Genomic DNA, 25,664 nt, shown 5'->3' on the forward strand with positions numbered 1-25,664 from the left:
CCTGAGATCATGACCTGAGCCAAAATCAAGTTTAACTGACCGAGCCACCCAGGCGCCCCAAGAACTGTTCCTTAAGAAACCATAGACCAAACCTGAGATAGGCAGGCTGAGATGCATTTTAATCACATGAACTTATGCTTTCTGCTGAACTCCAGACCCTGCTGCCTGGCTGACCTTGCCCCTTAGTGTTTGCTAAGAATCTTAAACTGAATACATCCCAAATCAAACTCTCGATTTCTCCTCTCAAATGTTCCTCCCAGCATCTTCCCCTTAATTGCTAACTGATGTCTCCATCATTCAGGTTGCCTTGGTCAAACACCTTGGAGTTTTCTTTGACACCTCCCACATCCAATGTAGCAGCAAACTCTACTGCCTGTGCCTCCAAAATACATGGAAATTCCTATTATTTCTCCCCACCTCCACTGCTTCAACCCTCGTCCAAGTCACCATCACCTTGTGTCTAACTCCTAACTGAACTTCCTGCTTCTTTCTCCTTGTAGATCTTCCCACCCTACTCCCCAAAAGCCAGAGGGACTCATTTAAAACCCAAGCCAAATCAAGTCACCGCTCTGTTCAAATTCTTCCAGTGGCCTCCCATCTCAAAAGTCTTGCAGCCCATGAAGCCTTCCCCGATCTGCTTCACAACACTTATCTGACAGCCTTTCCCCATCATCCGTTCTGTTCCACCTACAAAGGGCTGCTCGCTATGGCCTGATCACGCCAAGCATGTTCTCGCCGCAGGGCTTTGCACTTATCTCTTCTGCCTGGAATGCTCTTCTTTCTGCCAGATATATGCTTGGCTTGCTTCCTCACACTTTCTTCAGATCTTGGCTCAAGTGTCACCTTATCAGAGAAGCTACATCAGCGCATATAAAACCACCACCCCCGATCATGAATGGGGTCTTGAAGAAGAAAAAGAACTTTACCAGGTGGAAGAGGTACTGAGCAAAGAGTTCGTGCAGCAGTGTAATACAATATGGTATGTTCAGGCACAAAAAGTCAATCATTATTGAACATAAATTTTGGGAAGGGGAAAGTAAGTCTGGCAGTTAGACTGGAAAGGATACAGGCCACAGAATGAAGGGCCTTGTATGCTATGTAAAGGAGCTTATCCTTTGTCTTCTAAGATGATGGAGATTCCCTGAGAGTTTTAGGCAAAAGGAGTGGCATGGTTAATAAAGAAGGGTATAAATAAACCAAGAGAATAAACATGGGGCTGGGAGCTGAGACTGGAGTCCAAAAGATCCACTAGGATAAAGTGGTTTCTCCTGTACTCACACTGAGAGTATGACTAAGTTAGGACTGTATGGAATGCTTAAAAAATACAGCTGAGAACCAAGGAGTAAAGAGAAAGCCAAATTTCTGCTATCTGATGTGACACCAAGTGAGCCACCACCTCGGAGAACCCACAAGAACACACCTACCACCAATGACAGCCTTCCCTTAAGACGACCGAAGCTGATGATGCATGCTAGATCTAGCATCTACCCAGCTAGGCTTCCAGCAGTTGTCAGGCCACGGAGCCTTGTCCAAACCTGGTTAACTGGCTGATGAGTTTTATATGCCAAGGAAGGTACAGCTGAGTCCTGTGCTGATATTCTACTTAAGGATGTTACAGAATCTGCTTTTCTTTCTTGAGGTCAGGCAGCTCTACAGTACAGTAGTTAATAAGGAGAGAGAGTAGACACAGCCTAGGGGTGGAGACTAGGAAACATGGGCTCTAGTTCTAGCTCTGCAGCTTGTGAGTCTATTCACGCCTCTTCTCCCTTCTACCTCATTTCTCCATGAATCTCCAGGGTCTGCACCCTCCTCCCATTTCTGGGAGTATTTAGAACAGTATCAGACACATAGCTGGCATTCACTAAATATTTGTTGAATGAATGTGTAAGAAACTTATTCACAGAGAATGGACAGAAAATCCAGATGGAAAGCTAAAACGTACTAGTTCCAATACATTTCTCTGTATTTCACAGAGAAACACCACAACAGCCACATAAAATGACATTTTTAGAGTCATATTTGCTACAAAACAATTTCCCACTTGTGCATTTTTATGTCTCAAGGTTACTGAAATTGTTATTAAATGTATTTGAACACTGGGAATAATTTTGAGATTCAAAAAGGAACGCTCTTTTCCATTTCAGTCAACTGAAGTATTCTTCCAGGGAGACTAGGTATGAAAGGATAAATAATTTTGATACAATGTCTTCATTTTTTTAAATTCCCAATTTTGTTGCTCTCCAATCACCTTTTGAAGTTTGGGATAAAAAAGTATGAGTTTTTCCCATGGTGGAATAATGCATAAGAGCAATAAAACAATCATTTCTGATTTTGTTCAGTTATAGCTCCCCAAAAGAACCTGTTAATCCAGCCAGATTATTTAAGTCTGTTTATTCACTGAGGTACTCGAAGTATTTAGAACAGTATCAGACACATAGTTGGCATTCACTAAATATTTGTTGAATGAATGTGTAAGAAACTTATTCAGAGAATGGACAGAAAAGTCCAGATGGAAAGCTAAAATGTACTTGTTCCAGCCAAAATGCAACTGTTGTCTTATAACATAATGAGGGAAAGAAATAAAAAGTGTGACCCAAAGCAAAGGATAATACCAACTGAACAACATATTTATATTAGAAAACCTGCATACCTGGTATGCTGTGGTGCTCATTACTTACTGTATCTGCAGCAGTGAGATTGATACCCAGTCCTCCAGCTCGTGTGCTTAGCAGGAATACAAAGATGTCATTCCTGCAGAAGAGGGAAGAAGATATGTTAAGAGGGAATACTAAAAGAGAAAGATAGCATGCATGTGGCAAAAACAGAGATCTCTGAAAACAGAATAGTGTCCAGGACTAGAAAGGGTTATCCAGGCCTGATCCACATTTCTTGACACATTGTACCAAGGTGCTCTGATGTTAAAATGGAATCATGGTTGTCATCTTCTAATTTGCAGATATACTTCTGCGGCCTACTAATACTGACAGACTGATAGGCAATATAACCATGTAGCAAACATAACAGAAAAATACATCATCATGGAAATAGTTAGTGTCATAGTTCAAACAAGTCAAGCCATTCCTAGGTTCATACAGAGGGAATAAAAATCAGTATTCCTTGGCACTTCTCCCAGGAATCATGACTACCAATAATTTGGGAACTAATGATTATACTTTCCCAAAGCACTCATTTTCAGAAGAATAAAGTCAGTCCCAGAAAAATGACCCTGAGGTCAGGACTAAGATCCAGGTCATGACTTCTACGTATTAAGGTGAACTTAGGATCAATCTATGAAGACAGGCTGGAATTAAAGTACTTTTTTAATGTATGGCAACATAGCCCCCATGATTAGATATAGTTGTCTGTTTCCCTTGACATCCTTCGTCCTTTTAAAGAAACCCAGAGGGCGCCTGGGTGGCTCAGTTGGTTGGGCAACTGCCTTCGGCTCAGGTCATGATCCTGGAGTCCCGGGGTCGAGTCCCGCATCGGGCTCCCTGCTCAGCGGGGAGTCTGCTTCTCCCTCTGACCTTCCCCTCTCTCATGCTCTCTCTCTCTCTCTCATTCTCTCTCTCAAATAAATAAATAAAATCTTAAAAAAAAAAAAGTTTAAAAAAAAAAATAAAGAAACCCAGAATTATAAATAAACCGGTAGGTACCACTGTCACTCATTCAGACAACAAATATTTACTGAATACCTTCTAGGAACAGGCCCGTGCCAGATCACAGCGAGTAGGCTTGGACTACAAGATTTATCTATGTACACACATACAATTAGGGGCTCAGTTTGATCCCAATTCTTGCACATTTTTAAAAAAATTTTATTTATTTATTTGACAGAGAGAGACAGTGAGAGAGAGGGAACACAAGCAGGGGGAGTGGGAGAGGGAGAAGCAGGCTTCCTGCTGAGCAGGGAGCCCAATGTGGGGCTCCATCCCAGGACCCTGGGACCATGACCCGAGCCGAAGGCAGACGCTTAACGACTGAGCCACCCAGGTGCCCCTCTTGCACATTTTTAAAGATTCTCTTGCATTTTCATGTTCCTGCCACCCGAGGTTATTTTCCAGAACATTTCAGAGAGAAAGGAACTGCATTATACCAGTGAGCAAACTTTACAGTCCTTTAAATCAAGTTGCTAATCTCTTTTCTCATGATTAAAATGAGTATAACGAAAAATTTAGACCAGTGTTATTCAAATTGCAGGTCACACCTATTACTGGTCATGAAATCAGTGTGGTAGATCTGGACCACATTAAAGAAATAAAGAAAGGAACAGAACAGATTAGAAAATATTGTAATACAGGGGTACTTGGCTGACTCAGTTGGAAGAGCATGACTCAAGTTTCAGATATGGCATAGAGGTACTAAGAGGTACTAAATTCCAATGTAAAATGAATTTTACTCATCCCTTGATGCTGTTCTTCCCTGGTAAAGTCATTTGACTGAAGGTCTGTTTCCTGGACTATAAAATGAGGATGCTCTGAATACAGCTGAAGTGACTAAGTGATGACATATCAACAGTAAACATGAGTATCAGTGAAGGAACTATTTTGAAATTAGCCTCCTGGTTAATCACTAAGCTGTGCTGGTCCTAGAGAGATTTGTCTATTATTTGCATTTAGTTAAACACAAGGTTCCCCGAGGCAGGAATGACAACAAAGTATGTCTGCAGGCCTGTTACAAGGCCAGATTCCAAAAGCTCTATACACCCACTGAAGTTCTACTAGTTTATCCTTGAATATTATCAAGTTTAATATTTCATAATTTATTTAATTTATAAAATGTCCTTGTTTATAGTTAATACATATAAGGCAAACCAAAAAGTTAAAAGGTACATGCTAGTTTGCAAACACATTTTCCTACATAGATATGAGATGATGTAAATGGAAGCTTGATACCTTACAGCCCAGAGGAGGGTATCTAACCACAGTGAGGCTGCAAATAAAAACTGACTGAGCTTTCCAGGGCTGTACTAACTAATCTCTACAGAAAAATTCTTCCTTCTCTGACCCTCTGACCCTCACTGCTCCTCCCCATACTTCTCTCTCCTGCTTTGGTGGAAACAGAAGCAGTGGTCAGAGGCTTCTCTCCAATACCTGTGTGAGAGCTGACGGAACCACCCAATGGCTAGGACTCATGGTAATTCCTAAAGAAGTCCAGAGCCTGAGCAAGGGGTGGGGTGGGGGAAGGGAGAGGAGACAGGGAGGGAGGTAGAAAGCAGTCGGGAACTATAATACAAGGAAGGGTAGAGGCAGGGGCGCCTGGGTGGCTCAGTTAAGCATCTGCCCTCAGCTCACGTCATGATCCCAGGCTCCTGGGATCGAGCCCTGAGTTAGGCTCCTTGCTCACTGGGGAGCCTGCTTCTCCCTCTCCCTCTGCCTGCTGTTCCCCCTGCTTGTGCTCTCTCTCTGTCAAATAAATAAAATCTTTAAAAAGAAAAGGGGGTATAGAGGCAGAAAGATGGGTCATTTTTATAGTCTGGACAGCCAGAGATAAGTCCCCAAATATGGTAATCACTTATAAACAGGGACCACGTACAGAAAAAGAAGTGAAGGGAATCTAGGTAAAAATAAATCAGTAGAGGGGCGCCTGGGTGGCTCAGTCGTTAAGCATCTGCCTTCGGTTCAGGTCATGGTCCCAGGGTCCTGGGATGGAGCTCTGCGTCGGGCTCCCTGCTCTGTGGGAAGCCTGCTTCTCCCTCTCCCACTCCCCCTGCTTGTGTTCCCTCTCTCGCTGTGTCTCTCTCTCTGTCAAATAAATAAATAAAATCTTAAAATAAATAAATAAATCAGTAGCAAAACTTAGAAATATATAACAGTAGAAGACACTTTTTCTTTGGGGATATTAACTATGTATTGAGAAGATGCCTTTTAATGATAAGGTAGATGGTAAGCATCAAGGTTTGATAATTTTATCATACTGAAATGAAAAAATAAGGATTATGGAAACCTTGTTAAAACAAATTACTGTCCATCCCAGAAAACACTGCTGGATCATTTATAAACAAAAACACCTAAATAAAACTGCTTAGAAGTTCCTTTCAACTTAATAAATCTAGTATTGATAATGTGAATTACTGTTTTGGGGGCTCTGACTAAGGGGAAGAAAACAGAATCCCTGAAGGCAACATGATGGTTTGGGTGCCCTCTAGGGGGCTGAAAAAGAATTTCAACTCAGGGTTTCCGCTGGAACAGGCCTCTCAGCAAGCCGACTTCTGGGCGGTCTGGGAATGAGCCTAAGAAATCATGGAGCAAACATGTGCTCAGGTCTCACTCTTATTCTTGTTTAATGACCCACTGAGGCCACCAAAATACCCAAATAGTCCTGGGCATGTAGCCTAACCAACTGCAGTGAAGACTTGCTCAATGACTGAAAAAGAGCCAGAATGAAAGAAGAGGCTGGAACTCTACAACACTCTCACCAAGAAAGAAAAAATCAACACTACACTCACTTTTTCTGTTTTCCAAAGGGATCACCCTGAGCGATCAGATAACGTGTGTGTGTGTGGGTGATCCATTTGGTAAATGTCATGGGTAGGAGGAAGGGAAGCAAAGGCTGAGGCATTCCAGAGCAAAGACCTTGTGAATGGCTTCTAGGATCACGCACTGATCACATGTTCTGAATGTTGCCCAGTCAGGACATCCTGGCCAAACAGTCTTTAGTCTCAGCCGGACTCTTTCCTGGAAGGATCCCTCATAAATAAATCTTGTATGAAGGGAATGTAAATGGCTTTTTATAGGAGTTCTTGTTTACTCTGGCTGACCTTTGAGCCACAGGGCTCTCCAGTTGAAACCACATTTTTTTCTTTTGATGTCTTTTCATTAGTAATAACAAAAATATTTGGCAAGGCATGCTTTTTGTTTTCAAAAACACCTGTCTTTTTCTTTATATTGGGCTACATCAGCCACTCAAATTTATAAGTTGAGAACTTCTTCCCATTTGGAGGGGTCTGCTGGATAAGCTTATCAGCACAGGCACAGTTCAGACTCTATATATGAGAAGAAGAGATTATGTCCTATGCGTAAGTCCAACTCTAGTCAACTACCTACCTCACCATATAGGCAGGGGAGGAGACATTAGTCTGTTTTTTTCATTTTGCCTAATATTAGATGCAGGTGTTAAAATGATGGTTACTCAAATGTTGAACCTCAATAAAAGACACTGCTCCCTAAATAACTCTCAGTTATAGGATCTGGAAGCTTAAGTAAGGTTTCCCAAGAAAGCTGTGTAAAACAAGTATTTACTAAGCAGATCTAGTATAATTTAATGGTGAAAATACCGTTCTTTTAGAGCTAAGCTTTTCAAAACAACTGTGCGATACATTACCCAAACAACTGTTCCACAAGTTAGAGAGAAGATTTCAGAAGTAATGAGTTGGATATATCTAGTAGTCCTTTTCACTAAAAGACCACTGTAAAATATACTGAGCCTGGGATCTCATGTCCGCTGGGTCAGCTAGAAGAAGAGCTGTACCTCTATGATTCAGAAGACTGAATCATTACAAATCAACATACCACAGCTCTTGTTGGACGCTAAGTTGGCAGAACTTTCTACAGAGCAATGTGACAATTTGCAAAGTCTTAAATATTCATATCCCTTCACTCAGTAATCTTCCTTGTTTCAGTCTTTATTAAGAATACTAAAATGCTGGGACGCCTGGGTGGCTCAGCTGGTTAAGCGTCTGCCTTCAGCTCACTCATGATCCTGGGGTCCTGGGATCAAGCCCCACATTGGGCTCCTTTCTCTGTGGGGAGCCTGCTTCTCCCTCTGCCCAACGCTTCCCCTGCTTCTGTTCCCTCTCTCTGTCTGACAAATAAAATCTTAAAAAAAAAAAGAAAGAGAAAGAAAACTAAAATTCTGACGAAGCTTTGTAAAGATATTCACTCAACATTTTAACAATAGAAATATGGTATAAATATCCAGTGTAATGGAATATTAGTCATTAAAAATGATTACAAAGACTTTTTAAATGATACGTGAAGATGTTTAATATATAATGGTAAGTGGAAGAAATCAGGACACACAATCGTATCTATAATATGGTGTCAACATGTAAATACAACCACATACATATTAAAGACCAGAGGGATATACCGAAGAGTTGAAGCTCTTAGGTTGGAGTAGGCAAGGAAAAAGCAAAATATGTTTCATTTCAGAATCAAGAAAAGACTAAGGTCAGCTGGTAAAAAAATTTTTCGGGGCGTGGATAACAATATGATGGAGTTAGGAGGCATTACCACTGACTCTTGAACAATGCAGGAGGGTAAAAGGGAGCCAACCTCCTGGCACCGTCGAAAAAATCTGGATACAATTTTTGACTCTCCAAAAACTTAACTACTAATAGCCTACTGCTGACTAGAAGCCTTACCAATAATACAAGCAGTTGATTAATACATACTTGGTATGTTATATGTATTTTATATTATAATCTTACAATAAAGTAAACTAGAGAAAAGTTATTAAGAAAAATGTAAGGAAAATACATTTATAGTACTGTTTAATATTTATTGGAAAAAATCCATGTATAAGTGGACCTGCGTAGTTCAAAACCATGTTGTTTGAGGGTCAACTGTATTATGCTATATATGTCTCAAATATTATCAATTTAAGAATCTGCCAACAGCTTCTGCTAGGTTAGGCCATCCACATAGTTGCTCCTAGGTAACAAAGAAAAATAGGTTCAAAGCAGATCTTCTCCCTCCATTGTTGGTCAAACAACCACTTGAATTCAGACATACAGTTTCAACTTGGAAGTTACTGGTTAAGTGAGGGTAAGACTGTAAACCAAAACAGAGTTTATCTCCTTACTTGTGCTTCATTATAAAGCATCATGCAATAGCAAAAATTATCAGAGGGCACTCTATGTGGAACTATGAATTTGTTTTAGGCTAAATTGTTTTTTTTTTTTTTTTTAAAGATTTTATTTATTTATTTGAGAGAGAGAATGAGAGAGAGGGAGAGCACATGAGAGGGGGGAGGGTCAGAGGGAGAAGCAGACTCCCTGCTGAGCAGGGAGCCTGATGCGGGACTCGATCCCAGGACTCCAGGATCATGACCTGAGCCGAAGGCAGTCGCTTAACCAACTGAGCCACCCAGGCGCCCTAGGCTAAATTGTTTTATATCTGAAGTAAACCATGCTTTAAAACTGAAATGAAAGAAATGAAAAATTGTAACCTAAATACAAATGACTATGTGCTTAATTTTCTTCCCAAGAATCAAAACTTAAATATTAACAAACTATACAATTAAAGTCCAAAAATCCAGAACTGTTGTGGTTTACAGCACATTAAGATCTACTCTATTCTTAGTTACCAGGTCTAAGGAAGAAAATTTAAGGGTGGAGTTCAGCGGCCCTGTCACTAGCTGGTGGAGCTTGGCTTTCTCCTTGGAGGGAGCAGTAACCAGATTCTGCTTATTACAAGGAGAACCTGCACTTAGGATAATTATGGCTCTGTAAGCCATGAGCAGCCAGCAGGCGGTATTTGAAACTTCATAGGCTTATTATCAGGTGGGAGAAGTACTGTAACTGAGAGCTGCCGGATGAAGAGACTGTGCACCACTGCAATCTGTCATCCTGTACTGTATTACTACCACGCTGGAGGGAAAGCAGGAAAAAGGAAGGTATTTTTCTTTAAACTTTTACAAAAGACATAAGGAAAAGAAACTAAAAATCAACCATAAGTCAATACCCAGAGATCGCCACTGTTAACATTTAGAAATACAGCCTTGTGGATTTCTTTCTGCATAAATATTATCCATATAAAGGAGGGTCTTAGTTCATACACAGAAATCATTTTTTATTGCCCAAATAAAAGGGTGCTGATTTGGTAAGAAGGCATATTTTGAATACAAAAATTAACGAGTATTCATTTTCTCTCTCTCTCCCCCCCCCACACACATAGATCTGAACCAATATAGGCAGATTTAGCTACCTCTTAAAATGACTATATCATGATTGCTTAACAATATGAGATAATGTTGACATTTCTTTTAAACTCATTATCTTAAGCACTAAAGAAAAATCAAATGAGAATTTTTGTAATTTCTATTAACGTTACCTGTTCTGAAAATCTGCAACCATGTCCCGCCTCTCTGAGATCTTGGATGAGCCATCAAGCCTCATGTAGGTATGCTTCCTGTAAACCATGTATTCCTGCCAATCAGAGTAAACAAACAGAAGTTGGATGCAAATTACTGTATTCTAATTCCCATAACATCTACCCACCTTCCACCTCATCTTTACTGGGGGCAAGTCATTATATCCAGAATAAGAAGAAAGTAATCTCAAAAGTACAAGAACTTAACTTGTAAATGAATTTACTGCTAGTATGTGAAAATTGAGGGCATTGTGAAGACTACTGCCACCCTCAATTTCAACTTGGAAACTAATCATATTCTTGCAGATTTCAGTAGGTTTCATGAAAATAAACCAACAAAATAAAATGAAATTTCCAAACAAAAATTGCCATTCAGGCAGCGACCAGATGTTTCTCACAGCTATGGAATATCTGGTTTTATTTCCGGAAGTATCTTGCTCTAGTGTTCTTCTCCCCAACATATCCTTGCTGACCAATATCCTTGAATTTAAAGCCCAAGTTTCCTTTTTCCAGCAGAGCATGCATCATTGTTAAGGGAAGTCTAAGCATCAGAGTGAATAAAAGACAAGGTAACTTTCCATGGCAGAGCATGTTCTGGACATCATTTCTAAGAGGAATTACAACTTTTAAGAATGGAGAAGAAACTTCAAGAGATGCAATGGAGAGAACATAATGCCATTTTTAGAAGCTACAATGCCTCTTACAGATGATGTCCAAATGAGCACTGATTTCCTCTTTCTTACCCCTAATTATATGGATTACACTTCAAGAAGTCCACTTGTAGAGGAACCACTATCAAAAACTCAACACAGCTGCCTATTTATAAGAAACAACATGAAACAATTATTTCAGTTCTAAAATAACTTTTTCCTATTGAAAAAGACTAGTTATTTCTACATTTGGGAGATGTCTGTGTTAATTCTCTATGGTCAAATGTTTGTTTGTTGCAATATTCTCTTATGTACCTGTTATTATACCTGGCTGGGTATTTCAGCACACAAGGTTGCTACAGCTGGGTACGGCTGTACAGTACATGTGGCAGCCTACTCTTAGAGCAAGTTAGTACCAAAACTCCTTCAATGGCTTGGCAGAGGTCCCTGGTTAGGGTACCTACGAGGTGAGGCTGGTCAACAAAGTAGACAAGCTCATCGAGGCACACATCTTCATTGTGGTTTGTATACGTTTTTACTATTTCCTTCTTTCTCAAGTGGCTCTTTAAGGGCTTTGATAATCAAAGAGGGGTAGAACATATTCAAAGAGTTTCAAGTTCATATTTAGTGGTATAGCCCTGTAATGAGACTGGATTAATAGTAGAAGAGTAGGGGGTATCTTAGATAAGGAAGGATTCAGGAAAAAAGAGATGAAAAATGCGAGCATGAGGATAGTCTTTAGAGGCTCACTATAGCTTGGCAGCTAATTTAATCAAGGGATGCTGCCATCCAGAACAACAAAATAACGGGATTATACACAGAGACATCCATAGGTTGGACTTCTGCACAGGCACTCCTGCCTTCTGAACCAGAACTTCTAAACTCAGTGAGAGCACTGATGAATGAATCTTCTTGTAGATCTTACTGTTGCCATCAGTTATATGTCAAGGTCAGCATGACACCAGAGATACTAATCCTAGACCATAATCAAACCAACAATGATTACACAGAGCCTGTAACTGAGGCAACAGAAGTGAATCTTTTCTGTTTACTGCTTTAAGCCTTTGCTCTCCCACCCAGGGGAGCAGTGGGATTTCAGGAGGCTTAGATGAGTTTAGATCCGATTTCAGTAAATAGCTTCAAAACAAGTAAATGGACATGGAAAAAGAAGTTAAAAGCAGAATAGAGGAGGGGCGCCTGGGTGGCTCAGCCGGTTGAGCGGCTGCCTTGGGCTCAGGCCATGGTCCCAGGGTCCTGGGATCGAGCCCCTGCTCGGCGGGAGGCCTGCTTCTCCCTCTGCCTGCCACTTCCCCTGCTTGTGCTCTCTTTCTGTCAAATAAATAAAATATTAAAAAAAAAAAAGCAGAATAGAGGAATGTCTACATCCTCACACCACAGAAAAACAGCTAAAAGATAAAGGCAGAGATGAAAAAAGAGCAATTCAGTATTTCCTTCATTCAAATATTCTGGCTATACCAAAGCTCTTCTAGATGTGTCTCTAAAATTCTGTGTGGTTTAGAAAAGATACTTAATTTAATCTGGAAAGAAATGCCTCATTTCTTTCAAATGCTAATTTTAAGACGTGTGCCCACTTCTATGTTTAGTTCAGCTTTCCTATGATCTAAAAAATCTAAAAATTCAGAATAAAATCAAATTCTATCTTGTTAAAAGACATTTTTATCAAAAAGAATTTGTGTCAAAACACAAATTCTAACAATAAATGACAAGTTATAGCACTGTGAATATTTATTTACTTATTTATATTTAAGTAATCTCTACACCCAACGTGAGGCTCGAACTCATGACCCTGAAATAAGAGTCACATGCTCTTCTGACCCAGCCAGCCAGGCGCCCCTCGAAAATTTATTTAAAAAATCTATTTCACACACACACACACACACACACACACACACACACACACACACACACACACTTAACAATCTCTACATCATAAGGTTTTCTAAGATCCATTTTAAATATTCCATCATGCCCCAACTCTTTGTAGTTCATTCCCATGTCTGAGGACCACTACTGGCTCATTACCACTTGTTGGATGACTTTACCACGGTCTGTAGGAACTGTGTCATGCTTTGCACTCCTGTGCATTAAAGAAGGCTTACGGAACAGAAAGACGAACCATTATCCAGTCCTTCCTTACACAAGGTACTCTGTAGACATCAAGGATCTCTCTCACCCAAGTCCCTTTTGGTATTTAGGAAAGACTTAGAACATGATCCACCAGTATGATTAAATTTCCTGGAGCTTTGTAAAGCAATTCTTTTTGCTCCACTTAAAGAAGCAAAGAAAGAAGAGAAACCAAATACAGACCTTCTTCCTCTTCCAGGTCTCATAATTTAGTATCCTCCTTTAATTAAATAAATATGAACATCAGTACTCTCAAGTGGATTCTTGTGGATCAATAACTACTAACCAAAGTAAATCTAATACTGCTTGAACTAATAAAATAAAAATTATGGCTTTTAACATTTAGGAAGTCTTGAGAGCTATATAGTCCTAGTGGATACTATTTTTAAAAATTATTGTAGAAGCCAAAAGAGTTATGGATGAGATGTACTCTTGGTATTTGAGTACTGATTCTCAACCAGGATTAAAAATACATGTGCCTGGACCCACCCCAGGGATTCAGACTCTGTAGGTCTGGGAGAGGGCCTGGACTGGTTTATTTTTAAAAAGCTCCTAAGATGAGTGCAATAGATACCCTATATCTGCAGCTGAGAACCACCACTACAAAGAGAAGGCAGGACAGGGGTCCCTCAGAATCTTGCTATTGCAGCATGGCTTTCAGATAAGCGGCACTGGGAACACCTGCAATTTGTTAAAAATGCAGAATTGAGGAGCACCTGGGTAGCTTAGTCGGTTAAGCGTCCGACTCTTGACCTCAGCTCAGGTCTTGATCTCAGGGTTGTTGAGTTCAAGCCCCATGTTGAGCTCCATGCTGGGTGTGAAATCTACTTAAAAAAAAAACAACAAATGCAGAATTGAGGGATATACCCCATAACTAATGAAACAATTTGTGTTTTAACATGTATTACTTGTAAGTACTTCTCTTAAGTTTGAGAAACACTGTTGCAGAACAATATCCTTATACTATTTTAAAAGCAGTGGAACTTTTTCTTTTTCCAAGTGAAATCTTATACGAAAACCCTCTAGGGGCTTCTGGGTGGCTCATTCGGTTAAGCATCTGCCTTTGGCTCAGGTCATGATCTCAGGGTCCTGAGACTGAGCTCCATATCAGGATCTCTGTTCAGTGGAGTCTGCTTCTCCCTCTCCCTCTGCTTGTGCTCTTTCTCTCTCAAATGAATAAATTCTTAAAAAACAAAAAAAAGAAACCCCTCTAATATAAAATAGATAAAAAGCATTATTATTCTGGTTGATGAAGAAGGGGGAGTCCAGGGCCCCATCTGCTTAATCTCTACCTAAGTTTCCTGTCCTCTATCCCACCCTACCAGTTTGAAAACCACTCTTGAAATAGACATTGAGAAGACAAGTTGGCTCTGGATCTTATCTGTAAGTTACTTTTAAAAGCAGTAGCTGCAGAGATATCAGTATAACTCAAAATACTTTCCACAAGTACCTCTCACTCCTTTAAAGTGCACTAAATGAAGGCAAACATTCACACACCCAGTGGTATATTACAGGGGACTAGGTTCATCTTCAAGTAGGGGTGATGACGGTGGCTAGCATTTACTAAGTGACAAACACTATTCTGTCTGTGTTTTGCTTATCTAATCCTCACATAGTAGTCTTTAAGATAGGCGTTGTTATCGGCCCTCCCACGTTACAGATGTTAAGTAAGGTCTCTAACAGTTACATAGGCAGTGGGTAATGTAGCTCGGACTGGAACTCAAGTTAACTGGTGCCAGACCCTCTGGCTTAACCCCTTTACTGCTTTCCACATGGAACAGAAGCTCACCACCACTAGGGAAAAGAAGGTGGTTGTGGTGTGTCAGGGAGAAGCCATATAAGGTTCTTAATACATGTTGTCCATAATCTCCATCCATTATCATCATAAAAAAAGGATAACTGGGCATTTGAAAAAATAAAGGCAAATGTTTGTATATCTCTAACATGAACCTTCCATTCTGAACCTTCTTTTCTCTTTCAAAGTTGCGTCTGCTGTTCTCTTCAACCCAATTTCACTTCCCCAATTTGGGGAAAAGACTCAGTATGATCCACAAACCTGAAGTCCTGACGTAACTATTTCCTGAACATGCCACTTTCCATCTTTGGGGTATATCAGCAGCAAAAAGTAAGGCTCCTCTTAGTCTCTATTATAATCTCTCCGTTGCCCAAACAAATTGCACCAAATGAGTGAAATATGGAAGCCATCCTTCCCTTATCTAACACAAAGAGTCCTTTGGAGCAAGACCTAATCACAGGGCATACATAGGCCCATCATAATCTGCCTTCACCCTATGTGTATTATTCCCTTTTCTCCTATACCATAAACTCCAGTCACACTGAGCTAGTCCACCCCAAATGTCTCGTACCTTCCCATCTCTGTGCCTTTTTACATCTGGCTTCCTTAGTCTGGAATGCACTTCTCCCTGATGGTTAAAATTCTATTTAAGTTCAGATCAAAAGTCACTACCAATGGGAACCCTTCCTCAAGTGACCCAGTTAGAAATAAATGTATCCATCTTGCTACCTTCAGCTCTGTTTACGGTTCATTTTGGGCACTGGTATCAGGGTAGACCTGACAGTTGTGTGTGTGTGTGATATATCCTCCACTAGATACATTTCTTGAAGTCAAAGACCACATTTAATTTAAATTCACATCTGCCTAGCACAATGCCTTCCTCATTCTCGACATGAAAAGAAATGAATGAAACTGAATAAATATAGTGTGGTTGTAAGCTGACACATTTCCTTCCATCATTCCTAAAGCCTAATCAAAATGCTAGTTAACAGTGACCCCAATTTGCTTTGCATTCTGTGGGGCAGTTTTAGAATACCCAGCTTCCCAGTATGCTCAGAATCACAGCTCCCAAAGGTAACTGGGAGTTCTAGGAGTAGCCAGCTCATAAATGATAGAACGTCTGTTCAGGATGAATCCTATCCAAGTGAGGTACTTGCTGACTGGGCAAGTTATGTAACCTAGTGTCTCAAATGTCATCATTAGCTATAGATTATCTGGATTTAATTCTGTATTATACTATTTTCATACACTGGTGCAGTACAAAATCTGTCTGGGTTTCAGTACTTAACAATCACACCACATACAGTACCAGCTGGCTGAGCCTTTCCAAGTACTTTTGTATTGCATAGAAAATACTGACGCTTATTTCCTTAAACTACAGACTCAGCTGCTTGATGCAACAGGAATGAACCTCAAATGAGACAACCCAGAGATGATGTAAGTCATCTGTAGTGAGTTAAAGCTTTTTGCAACTGTCAGAATATGGTGGTAGGGGGTGGGGAGGTTCCAAACTCGAGTAAAAATGGTGGTGGTAGGAAAAGTTCTGCCTAACATCCCGCTAGACACCATCATCCCAACTGCACAAAGGCCATGTCTGCTTCCACAGTACCCCCACCAGCAAAGACCTACAAGTGACTCAGTAAATGTAAAGTAAATCCGTAACATAACGTTTAGTGATCTAGCATATCCTCCCCTATCTACGGCTTTGACTTCTGCCTGTGGCACACTAAAAATTCCTGGCCCTGGAAGTTTAGCAGTCTGCTTTTTTATCCCCTATCCAGAAACAGTATTTAGATACCATGGGAAAGAATAAGACATTCCTGAATACAGAATTCTATTTGGAATAAGATCTGATATATTCACAAGAAACTTAAATTAAAGTCAGATTTTTGCGCAAGAGAAAGAGGCTATCAATCACTTTAAAAAAATACTGAGCAAATACTAAGTGCCCAGAACTAGTATTTCTTTTTTTTTTTTAAAGATTTTATTTATTTATTCATGAGAGACAGAGAGAGAGAGAGAGAGAGAGAGAGAAGCAGAGGGAGAAGCAGGCTCCCAAGGAGCAGGGAGCCCGATGCGGGACTCGATCCCAGGACCCTGGGATCATGACCTGAGCCGAAGGCAGACACTTAACCATCTGAGCCACCCAGGCGCCCCAGAACTAGTATTTCTCCCAAAATGGAAACCTGGTCACACAGAAGTATGTGTATTTTTACCATATTTTGGTTCTTCTGAGTCCTAGAAACAAATAGATAGCCAAGGTGAAGGCACAGAACAAAAAGCCCAAAAACGCTGTTGGATGAAAGAGACGCTGATCGGCTCCACAGTTACACAAAAGAGCTTCAATGCCCCCACATGAGTTTCTAACTTCTGCTCTATTGGGAGCTTTTCTTTCTTTTTTTTTTTTTAAAAGATTTTATTTATTTATTTTAGAGAGAGAGAGAGAGAGAGAGAGCACAAGCAGGAGGAGTAGCAGGCAAAGGGAGAGTGAGAAGCGGGCTCCCTGCTTGCAGGGCTCGATCCCAGGACCCTGGGATCATGACCCGAGCCAAAGGCAGACGCTTAACCAACTGAACCACCCAGGCGCCCCTACTGGAAGCTCTTCTTTCCCTCTTTGATATACAAGGTGTAAGATGTCAAGGTAAAAAAGAGAATCCTGGAAAAAAAATTTTTTTTTATATCTAAAACTAACCAAACAAACCCACAACACACTGAGGATGAAGAAGCAAAGCAAGGGTCAAGGTATTTTTTTTTTTTTTAAAGATTTATTTATTTATTTATTTGAGAGAGAGAGAATGAGAGATAGCACGAGAGGGAAGAGGGTCAGAGGGAGAAGCAGACTCCCTGCTGAGCAGGGAGCCCGATGCGGGACTCGATCCTGGGACTCCAGGATCATGACCTGAGCCGAAGGCAGTTGCCTAACCAACTGAGCCACCCAGGCACCCAAGGTATTTTTTTTTTTTTTAAAGAAAAGGTCAAGTGTACTCAAGGGAAAGCATCTATACAGAAGGGCCTTTCTATAACATGATCCTTAGGTTCACATGCCAGGTCATGTTTTAAAGCTGAAACATGGCTCTAATGAATGTTTACAGTGAAAGCTTCTATTATGACAATGACTAAAAAACCTAGAATAACTCTTTGAAAAGGTAAAGAAATGTAGACCTCATCCTGCATTGCCGTAAGATCCACAATACATTTACATTTCAATAAATGACTAGACATATTAAACACCGTGGGCATTTTAAGTCCATGCCCACAAAATAAATTTTGAGGATTAACCTCTTGAAATACAGAATGTGGTTCATTTGAGTAAACAGTATTAAAAAAAAAGGACGCATGAACTTCTAGGAAATGTAATGTTGAAGGAAAAAGAATAGTAAAGTGTTTTAAAAAAACCTAGACAACAGTTTCACTTCAGTTTTTCAGTAAAACATGTAAACGGTTGTAACATTTTTTTGGCTTCAGCATCCTAGATGCATGTTATCCATACGGCTAAAGAATGTTAGCAGCTGTGAAATTCAGTTTTCCCTAATTTCGAATTCCCCATAGAGAGATCCAACTGTATTTAAAAGGTTCTCAGGCTGCCATGTTTGCAAAACCTACCCACATCATCCACATCCCCACAAACCTCTCCAAAAAACCCGCTGGATTAGAAAGAGATAGGAAGTGACCCTGGTGGGTAGGGTTTACAGCACTCATCCTGAACAAAGCTCATTAACATACTTTGAATCACTTATTTTGGTAATACTTAGGAGTACCTAGAAGTGTGTAATACATAGAACAAGGAACTAAAATGTAGGACTGTATCAAATTTAAACCATCTACACTTCCCTTCAGCTCTCAGACCTAGCTATTTTTTGGTAGCTTACCCTACTTACTCTTGAACTTTCCTTTAATAGGAAGCAACTTTTAGGACTCCAAAATACACCAACATAGTCTTTGGAAAGATCACTTCCCTTACAAAATCTTTAGCATACTGCTTTTTCTATAATTCAGTGCAAGATCACTACTTCATCTGTACATCCCTGGCTCTTCAGGACAAGGCAAGTGCACTTTATCTAAGAGGAGCCCCACTGACGGAAAGTTACTCATATTGTTTGGGCTGTTGGTATCATTTAGTTTGAACTGAACACTACAGATGCAGGCAGTTCCCTTTATTTTGGATTACTGCTCTTAGGACCTTTAACATAGGTAAAGATCTGCATCAAACACAATGGCTTAATTACTTCTCTTACAGTGATTTACAGCCACCAATAAGCATTTTTCCATCATTTAGAAATAGGTGACCTATTCCATAGGACAAAACAGAAAGTTCAGCCTGCTGACAGCATTTGAGGGGCCAAACACTGTACTAAATGCCAGACTTATGATTTGAGTGACCTCAAATATCATGTGTTATGTCCCTTGCTAAAAGAAGTTGCCAGATTATTAAAAAGAGCCTGCTACCGAATTACCAAACTATTGACTGAGAAATTCAGCAAGCCAGGCTTGGCTTCCAGAAACCTAAAACTTCTTCCCTACGCTAGCCTTCATTCCTTCTGTGCTGATATGATCCCTACTCCCTTATTCCTAGATAGGGATAATCATGGTCCAATTTCCACTTGTTTATTACCAGCTACTCCCTGGAGTAGCAGGGTTAGAATATGAAGCCTTAGCTATAAAAAGCCCATGGAAAAACATGCGAATATTTATACACTACTTACATCCAGGTGCTTTAGCCCCCCCGACCAGCGGCTTTCCAACTTTCTAGCACTAAACACTAACTCTGGTGGTTTGTCATTATTTGTCCTCAGTTTCACTCGCCTATTTCCATGTCCTTGACTTCCTCTCCCTCAAGTAATTAGCTTCCACTCACACAACAAGAAAGCAGAGAGAACATCAACACAGAAGTCACTGAAGAAACAGAAGGTGCCCTGCACAGTAAAACAAGTTGTATCTTTCAACATAACCTAGTGGTTCTCAACTCTGGTTGCCTATTAGGATCACCTCAGGAGCTTTCAAGTCTCCTGATGCCTATGCTTCATTCCAAAGTTATTAAGTAACAAACTCTGAGGATGGGACAGGGTATCAGTATTTGTTAAAGCTCCTCCAGGAGAATGCAATATGGAGTGAAGTTGAGACCACTACATTGAGTCAGACTGACCAGCTGCTCTCTCGTTTTTTATATAGAGAACTAATCCTAAATCTTGTTTTCTATACAGTATTTCAGAGGACTTCTTAAGTATTCCTAAACTCCGATCTCCTTTAAAATTAGGGAATTTCTTCCCTAGTAAAGGAAGGAGTAGGGGATGTTCTATTTCAATGGTGGAGGAAAGGAGTTCCTTTGCATATTCTCACATCTGCCAGGAGCTTCTTCTCCTCCCTTTATAGACAGTAAAATCACGAAGACAAGTTTTGGGTTCCCATTAAGCAGGACGTACATTAGTCATAGACATCTGATTCCTGCAAGTTAAATGTCAAGGTGTCCTAGGTGCCCAAGGTTCCTTCTCCTACCTCCAGCAGGTCTATCATCCTGGTCATCTGGGAGTAGATAAGGACCCTATGTCCTTGAGACTTGAGCCGAGTCAGGAGGACATCAAGGGCATACAGCTTTCCACTGTCAGTGATGAGGCTCTCCTTGCCTGGGGAGAAGAAAAGGGGGGGAGGAGGGGGAAACTGTATTTAATTGAAGCAGCAAAATCACTCACTGCAAAGCTGTATGCAGCCAAAATTACGACAACCAGGATGCTTGTCATCATGAGAGCAGGAAAGTAGAGAAGAAGGCAAAGCACTGTTCAATCATGATCCAGTAGGGCTCTGAGAAGAAGTATCCTGAAAGAGGGAGGTGTAGGCTCCCTTCCAACGGACAGTTCCCATTCAGATATCTGCTGCTAAGACAAATGAAAGCTTCCCTGCTCCATGTCCTTACTCAGGGGATAACAGGTACACATGGACATTTAAGAGTGAGGTCTATGTCATATCTGCTCTAAGTGACTTGAGAAACTTGTTTTTCCTTCTTCATCCTATCTCTAGATATCTGTTTCTGCTGGTTCTGTGGTTAAATGGTTCACATCTCCTGAAAGCATGAGAATGTCGAGAAACAAGGGCTACTCTTGCCTGTCCCTGGAGACACTTAAATACCAAGAAATGCAAATACACATATCCATTCCTGCCCCTCTGTTTAAATCCAAACTCCTTCTCCTTGATGATTTCAAATAGGTTGGCTGGGAAATGTCATTATCCTAAACTATAATTCAGTAAAGACACTAAGGTTTGTTCAACTTCTCAGAAGGACTGACTTTGGGTTTCTGTGAAATGAAGCTGCTTTTACTCACTAACTTGTGCTTTCTCTTTCCTCTTCCCATTAAAAAGGAAAAAAAAAAAGAGCATTTTAGCCAGAGATCTTTACAGAGCACTTAACTCTCAAATTTTCATCTTATCCATTCAGTATCATTCATCTCCCATCACATTTCAGGAAGTAGAGTTTCCTGTTTGCAGACTGGTCCATAAACATGCCCTGAACAATCACTGCTACTAAGAGGGGGAAGAAATGAGGCTGAAGGGGCCAGGAGATTTTAAGAGTATTATGTGGAAGTGGCTGTGGGGTGCAAAAAGGGAGAGACAAAGGATAGAGAGATGACACAACTAAGCACTAAAAGTAAAAAAGGGAGCTATTAAAAAAACCCATAGTTTATCCCTAGTTTCTGGGTTCAAACCCATGGTTTTTTCCCCTCAGAACTGCAGAGGTTGACTGTTGAGAGCAATCCAAGAGTTCTCAATGGATATTTCTCTGTTCTCGCCACTATCTGCCAAGTGCACAATCATTGTATAAACCGAACGAGAACGGATGTGCTGACAGCACCATAAAAAATCATCAGCCCCTCTGTTTTTGCTACAAAGCCACAGGCCCTGGATGTTTACTCCTCTGCACTGCTGCTTGCCTTTTCCCACCTTCGGAACGCTGCCAGGCCACATCTCTCCCTCCACCACCCCCTCCCTGATGCTGTGGCACACACCTTTGTTCAGCCTCTTTGTTTGGTCCTGTTTAGATTACTGAAATGCTCTTCTTTTTGTTGATCTCCTTACCAACACAATCAAACGACTGCAGCTGGGACAGAACCAAATGCTAGGCCCTCTCCCTGGCACCAAACAAGGAGGCCTGTGTGAATTCCAAGTCTGATCAGGCGGCAACGCTTTCCTAACAACTTCAACGTTTCTCCTTTAATTGGATACCCTGGGATCCCTCAATTTTGATAGCTCCTAAACATTCCCCAGAGTTTCTTTCTTTTTTCATTAAAAGCACAGGAAGGTGGGAAAAAAAAAAAAGAGAAGCCCATATATTTTTCAGTCATTTAGTAGAGTGGGCAAGCTAAGCTCATCAGATTTCTCCAGCAGCCTGCTTATCTTTTCTCTCCATTCACATCCACTCCGTCCACACAAGTATCTTAAAGTATGTAAATCTGTCTTGTGTCTGCATTTTGAGAAGCTTCATCTCAAAATCATGATTCAATGGTTTTCACACATTCCTGCTTCCCACATCTCCTTTCCTTTGCTAACTAGAACAAACTGATGCTAAGAGGAGGAGGCTCAGAGATGAAGATGCACAAAGAACTCTGATGCACCTGAAAGAAGCAACAGTGGTGCCTGTTGTTAGCTGTTCCTGTGTTGTGTGGGAAGGGAAAGCAGATGGACTGGATTTCTTTGGACTACCCTGAAAGAAAAGGCCTAAGCAGAAAGAGACTGCAGCAACAGCCTTCGAATACTGAAGCAAGGAACAAGATTTCTGCTTCTCCGTTAAGCACGTTGGCTCAGCACCCAGTACTTGTCCTTAGAAAGATAGGCAGAAAAAAATGGGTTTTCTTTCCCTGCACACATTGGGGTCTTTTGGGCCTGGCATCCATTATCCAATTTTTTAGGAGCTACCAAAGTTGCACTGGACAACAGCACCACCTGTTGCTAAGCAGGGCAAAGAGCCAAGAAGAGCACAATTCCCTAGAAATTAGGCTGATTGTGCCAAGTCAAACCTCTCTTTAAAACAGAATCTCAAAATGTTGTATAGACCTATCCTACTTTCTTACAATATTGTCTACGATCCTATAGTACAATCTTAACAGTATTTTCACTTAGACACACAAGGCCACAGTATAAGAGTCTGTTTAGGGACAAAATGAATATATCCCATGGCAGTAAAACTAGGCTAATAGATGAAATAACTCCTTTTCCCAAGGAGAGCAGACTTCTGAAAGGACTATACACCTTTCTCCTGGTAAAACAGGGAGATGCAGTCAGAGGTGTGAAACCCAGGAGATTTTGGTCTTTCGGGGACTATTAATGGAACCAACCCTTCCCAAGGAAACAGAAAATGTAAAGGTATAGAGAAAAAAGAAATAAAATACAGGTTCCAGTGACCCCACAACCCCCCACCCCTCGCTGCCCTGCTCCAGCCAGTCTACAGAGCACAATGGGGTCAGTGAGGAGCTGGTTGGTTCTCACAGTAAACAGCCAGTGAGGCTGGCGCTTTTTATCGATGCGAAAAGAACTCAGACACTTCCTGCTATTTAAACAAGGTCCATTTTTCTTTCAAAGAACAGGAAAAGCCACAAGAGATTCCCACAGCGCCAGCAGTAAGCCCTCTACCCCTATACTGGGAACTTTGGAGCCAGAGTGAAGAAGGGAGAAAGAAGAAATAGGGTGTTGTCTTGTTTCTTTCAACACCTGTGCTCTTCTTCTGCCTGGGATTCGATGGTTTCTAGACCTGCTGGATTTTAGTCCTCTATTGCCACTACTAACCAGGCCTGCTTTACAACTGGGTTTTCCCCTTGTTTTCCAACAGTACACCTTCACCCACTGCTTTCAGGTATTCTAAGTCCGCTACGAGGCTGCACACTATATGGCTCTCATAAACTCAAAATGGCATCTTCTAGTCTAAAGCACACCCACAGCTACTACCGGGCTGACCGAAAGTCCCTTCACACTTGGCAGATTCTCTCTTTTGAGCGCTCAGCTCTAGTTTACTTCCATTATATCCAGTAAAAAGAATACAAAGTATCAGAGAATCTGGACAACCAAAACTGACAGGGTAGCTCTCAACTACCACTCCAATCTGCCAGCAGGTGTAAGCAAAGAACATAAGCCTATGAACCCTGTGTTCAGTTTCCTTAAAAGTAGTCTCACTAAAGCAAAGATGAAAACCTAGTTTCCTTTCAACCCTCGACCTTGACTCTAGGAGGTCTGGGAATCTGCGAGCATTTTGGCACAAAACACAGTGTTTTTCTTCTGGTTATCATTCAGATCTCTAGTGCTCCGTGCAGGACACTGTTTATGCTACTTCAACTAGGCTTTCTGAGAGTGACGACATTCTCATTCACCCTACTGGCAATGGCACAACACAACTGTACTCACTCGACCTGGAGCCTTTCCTACCAAGTTTATTTCTACACCCCCCTTTTTTAAGGGTGGCATTCCTTTCTAAGCTGCAAGCTTGTCAAAGGAGAGTACGTAAGCACAAATCTAAAAAACATTTCTCTCTTAAGTCATAAATTACTTCAGTATTTTTACCTATAAAATTAGTAAGGGCAAAACAGGAAACAAACCCCAAGAACTCTGAATTCCAAATATCTAAAGCCACCACATGGAGTATCTCCTCGGTTCCTCTTCCCTTGCCAGAGCGGGCAAAACGCCAAGAGAACAGAGAACTTACCTGGAATCCTGATGAAAGACCAGCCATTCTGAGGCCTGATGCTCCACAGTCCTCCAGCTGGCTCTGGGAAGAACTGGGACCGTCGATTTAGCCAATCTGCTGCCAGTTCAGGGGCCCCATTTAACAAACACTGCTTGGCTGCCAGACTCCCTCCTTCCTTCAGCACTCGCCGCTCATATTCTGCACTTCGGTCATTGCAGTAAGAATCCAATGGCACTGCGGTAACCTGCAGTGAGACACTCACATGAGATAGCTCTTGCACATTTCCTACACTCCAACTTTGAAATCAGACAAATGTGGATAATTCTTAGGTTAGTGGTTTTAACTTCCTTGTTCTGACAAATAAGCTGCCTCTAATAGCTGATTCAGTGAGCTGGTCCAAGGCAAAGGCCAACCTCTTAATAACATGAATCTGCAGCAAACTAAAGATCCAGAGAGTGCTGGAGTCTGCAGAAAAACTGGGATACCAGGTCAGGAATAATTCTATCATGTTTGTATGCATCTCTGATCCAACTTTGCCACCTCCCCCCATTGCTGGATAGTGTTTTTGGCGAAGTTCTATTAGCCATACACAGAATGGGGAGATCAGAAAGGGAGCTGGAGCTACGCAGTCGTTACTAAAGAACGAAAAGAGTTATTGGCCTGGTGCATTTGAAGCTATCTTTAATGCTTTTCTGCCAAAATTCCCAAGTTTATCAAGACTTCTTTCTCCTCTTCCCTGACCAGGTTGCTGACTGACAAATCTAATGAAAGATAAGACAACCTTTCTTGTAGGCCATAAGCTGGGATATGGTGGAGGGGGGGTGGAGAAAGCAACTGCCTGAGACTGGTGGATTCATTTCCTGGCTAGGACAGAGGCTATGCACAAATTCTTATCTCCCCACAAGGTGCAGCAACACTGAAATGCTGCCCCTCTCCCCCCCATGGAATAGAAGGCTCCCGCCAATTAAGAAATGGGCTTTTTAATCCTTTAGTGATCTGGGTCTATTCCCACTCTAATAAGCATCTGTGTATTCAGATAACTGTGAAATCACCTGATTAGAAGCCTGAGTTACCTTCTGTTGAAATTTGGAGGCTGTGATTAGCTGCAAGCTCAGGCTGATAAAAATGCTAAAGTCCCATTATATGCACTAAATTGCTCAGAAAAACCCTGGAGCAAGACCAAGAAATGGGGAGAAATTGGGTATAAGGAGCAAGTGCAGAGGAATGAGAGATCAGAACATAGAACACTGGCCGTACCTAGTTAGCTAGTTTTATTGTTGCTATTATTTCCCAGAAGTGAGACATTTAGGAAAATATAT

The 25,664-nt window shown here is 41.1% G+C and overlaps 1 protein-coding gene across 3 annotated transcripts in view; it reads right to left on the reverse strand.

Annotated features, from left to right (window-relative positions):
- Positions 1-25,664, reverse strand: part of INO80 (INO80 complex ATPase subunit) — a 133,004-nt gene that overhangs the window by 14,149 nt on the left and 93,191 nt on the right. For all 3 annotated transcript variants that reach the window (XM_025883691.2, XM_025883689.2, XM_073876822.1), the window contains exons 26-29: positions 24,364-24,589; positions 20,178-20,305; positions 10,056-10,150; positions 2,679-2,751 (exon numbers count right to left, since the gene is read on the reverse strand). In XM_025883691.2, coding sequence (XP_025739476.1) covers positions 2,679-2,751; positions 10,056-10,150; positions 20,178-20,305; positions 24,364-24,589 — 522 coding nt within the window. The remainder of the gene's footprint in view (positions 1-2,678; positions 2,752-10,055; positions 10,151-20,177; positions 20,306-24,363; positions 24,590-25,664) is intronic.

The sequence above is a fragment of the Callorhinus ursinus genome, unplaced genomic scaffold, assembly GCF_003265705.2.
Source record: "Callorhinus ursinus isolate GAN/ISIS: 27379988/994484 unplaced genomic scaffold, GSC_fseal_2.0 scaffold25, whole genome shotgun sequence".
NCBI lineage: Eukaryota > Metazoa > Chordata > Mammalia > Carnivora > Otariidae > Callorhinus > Callorhinus ursinus.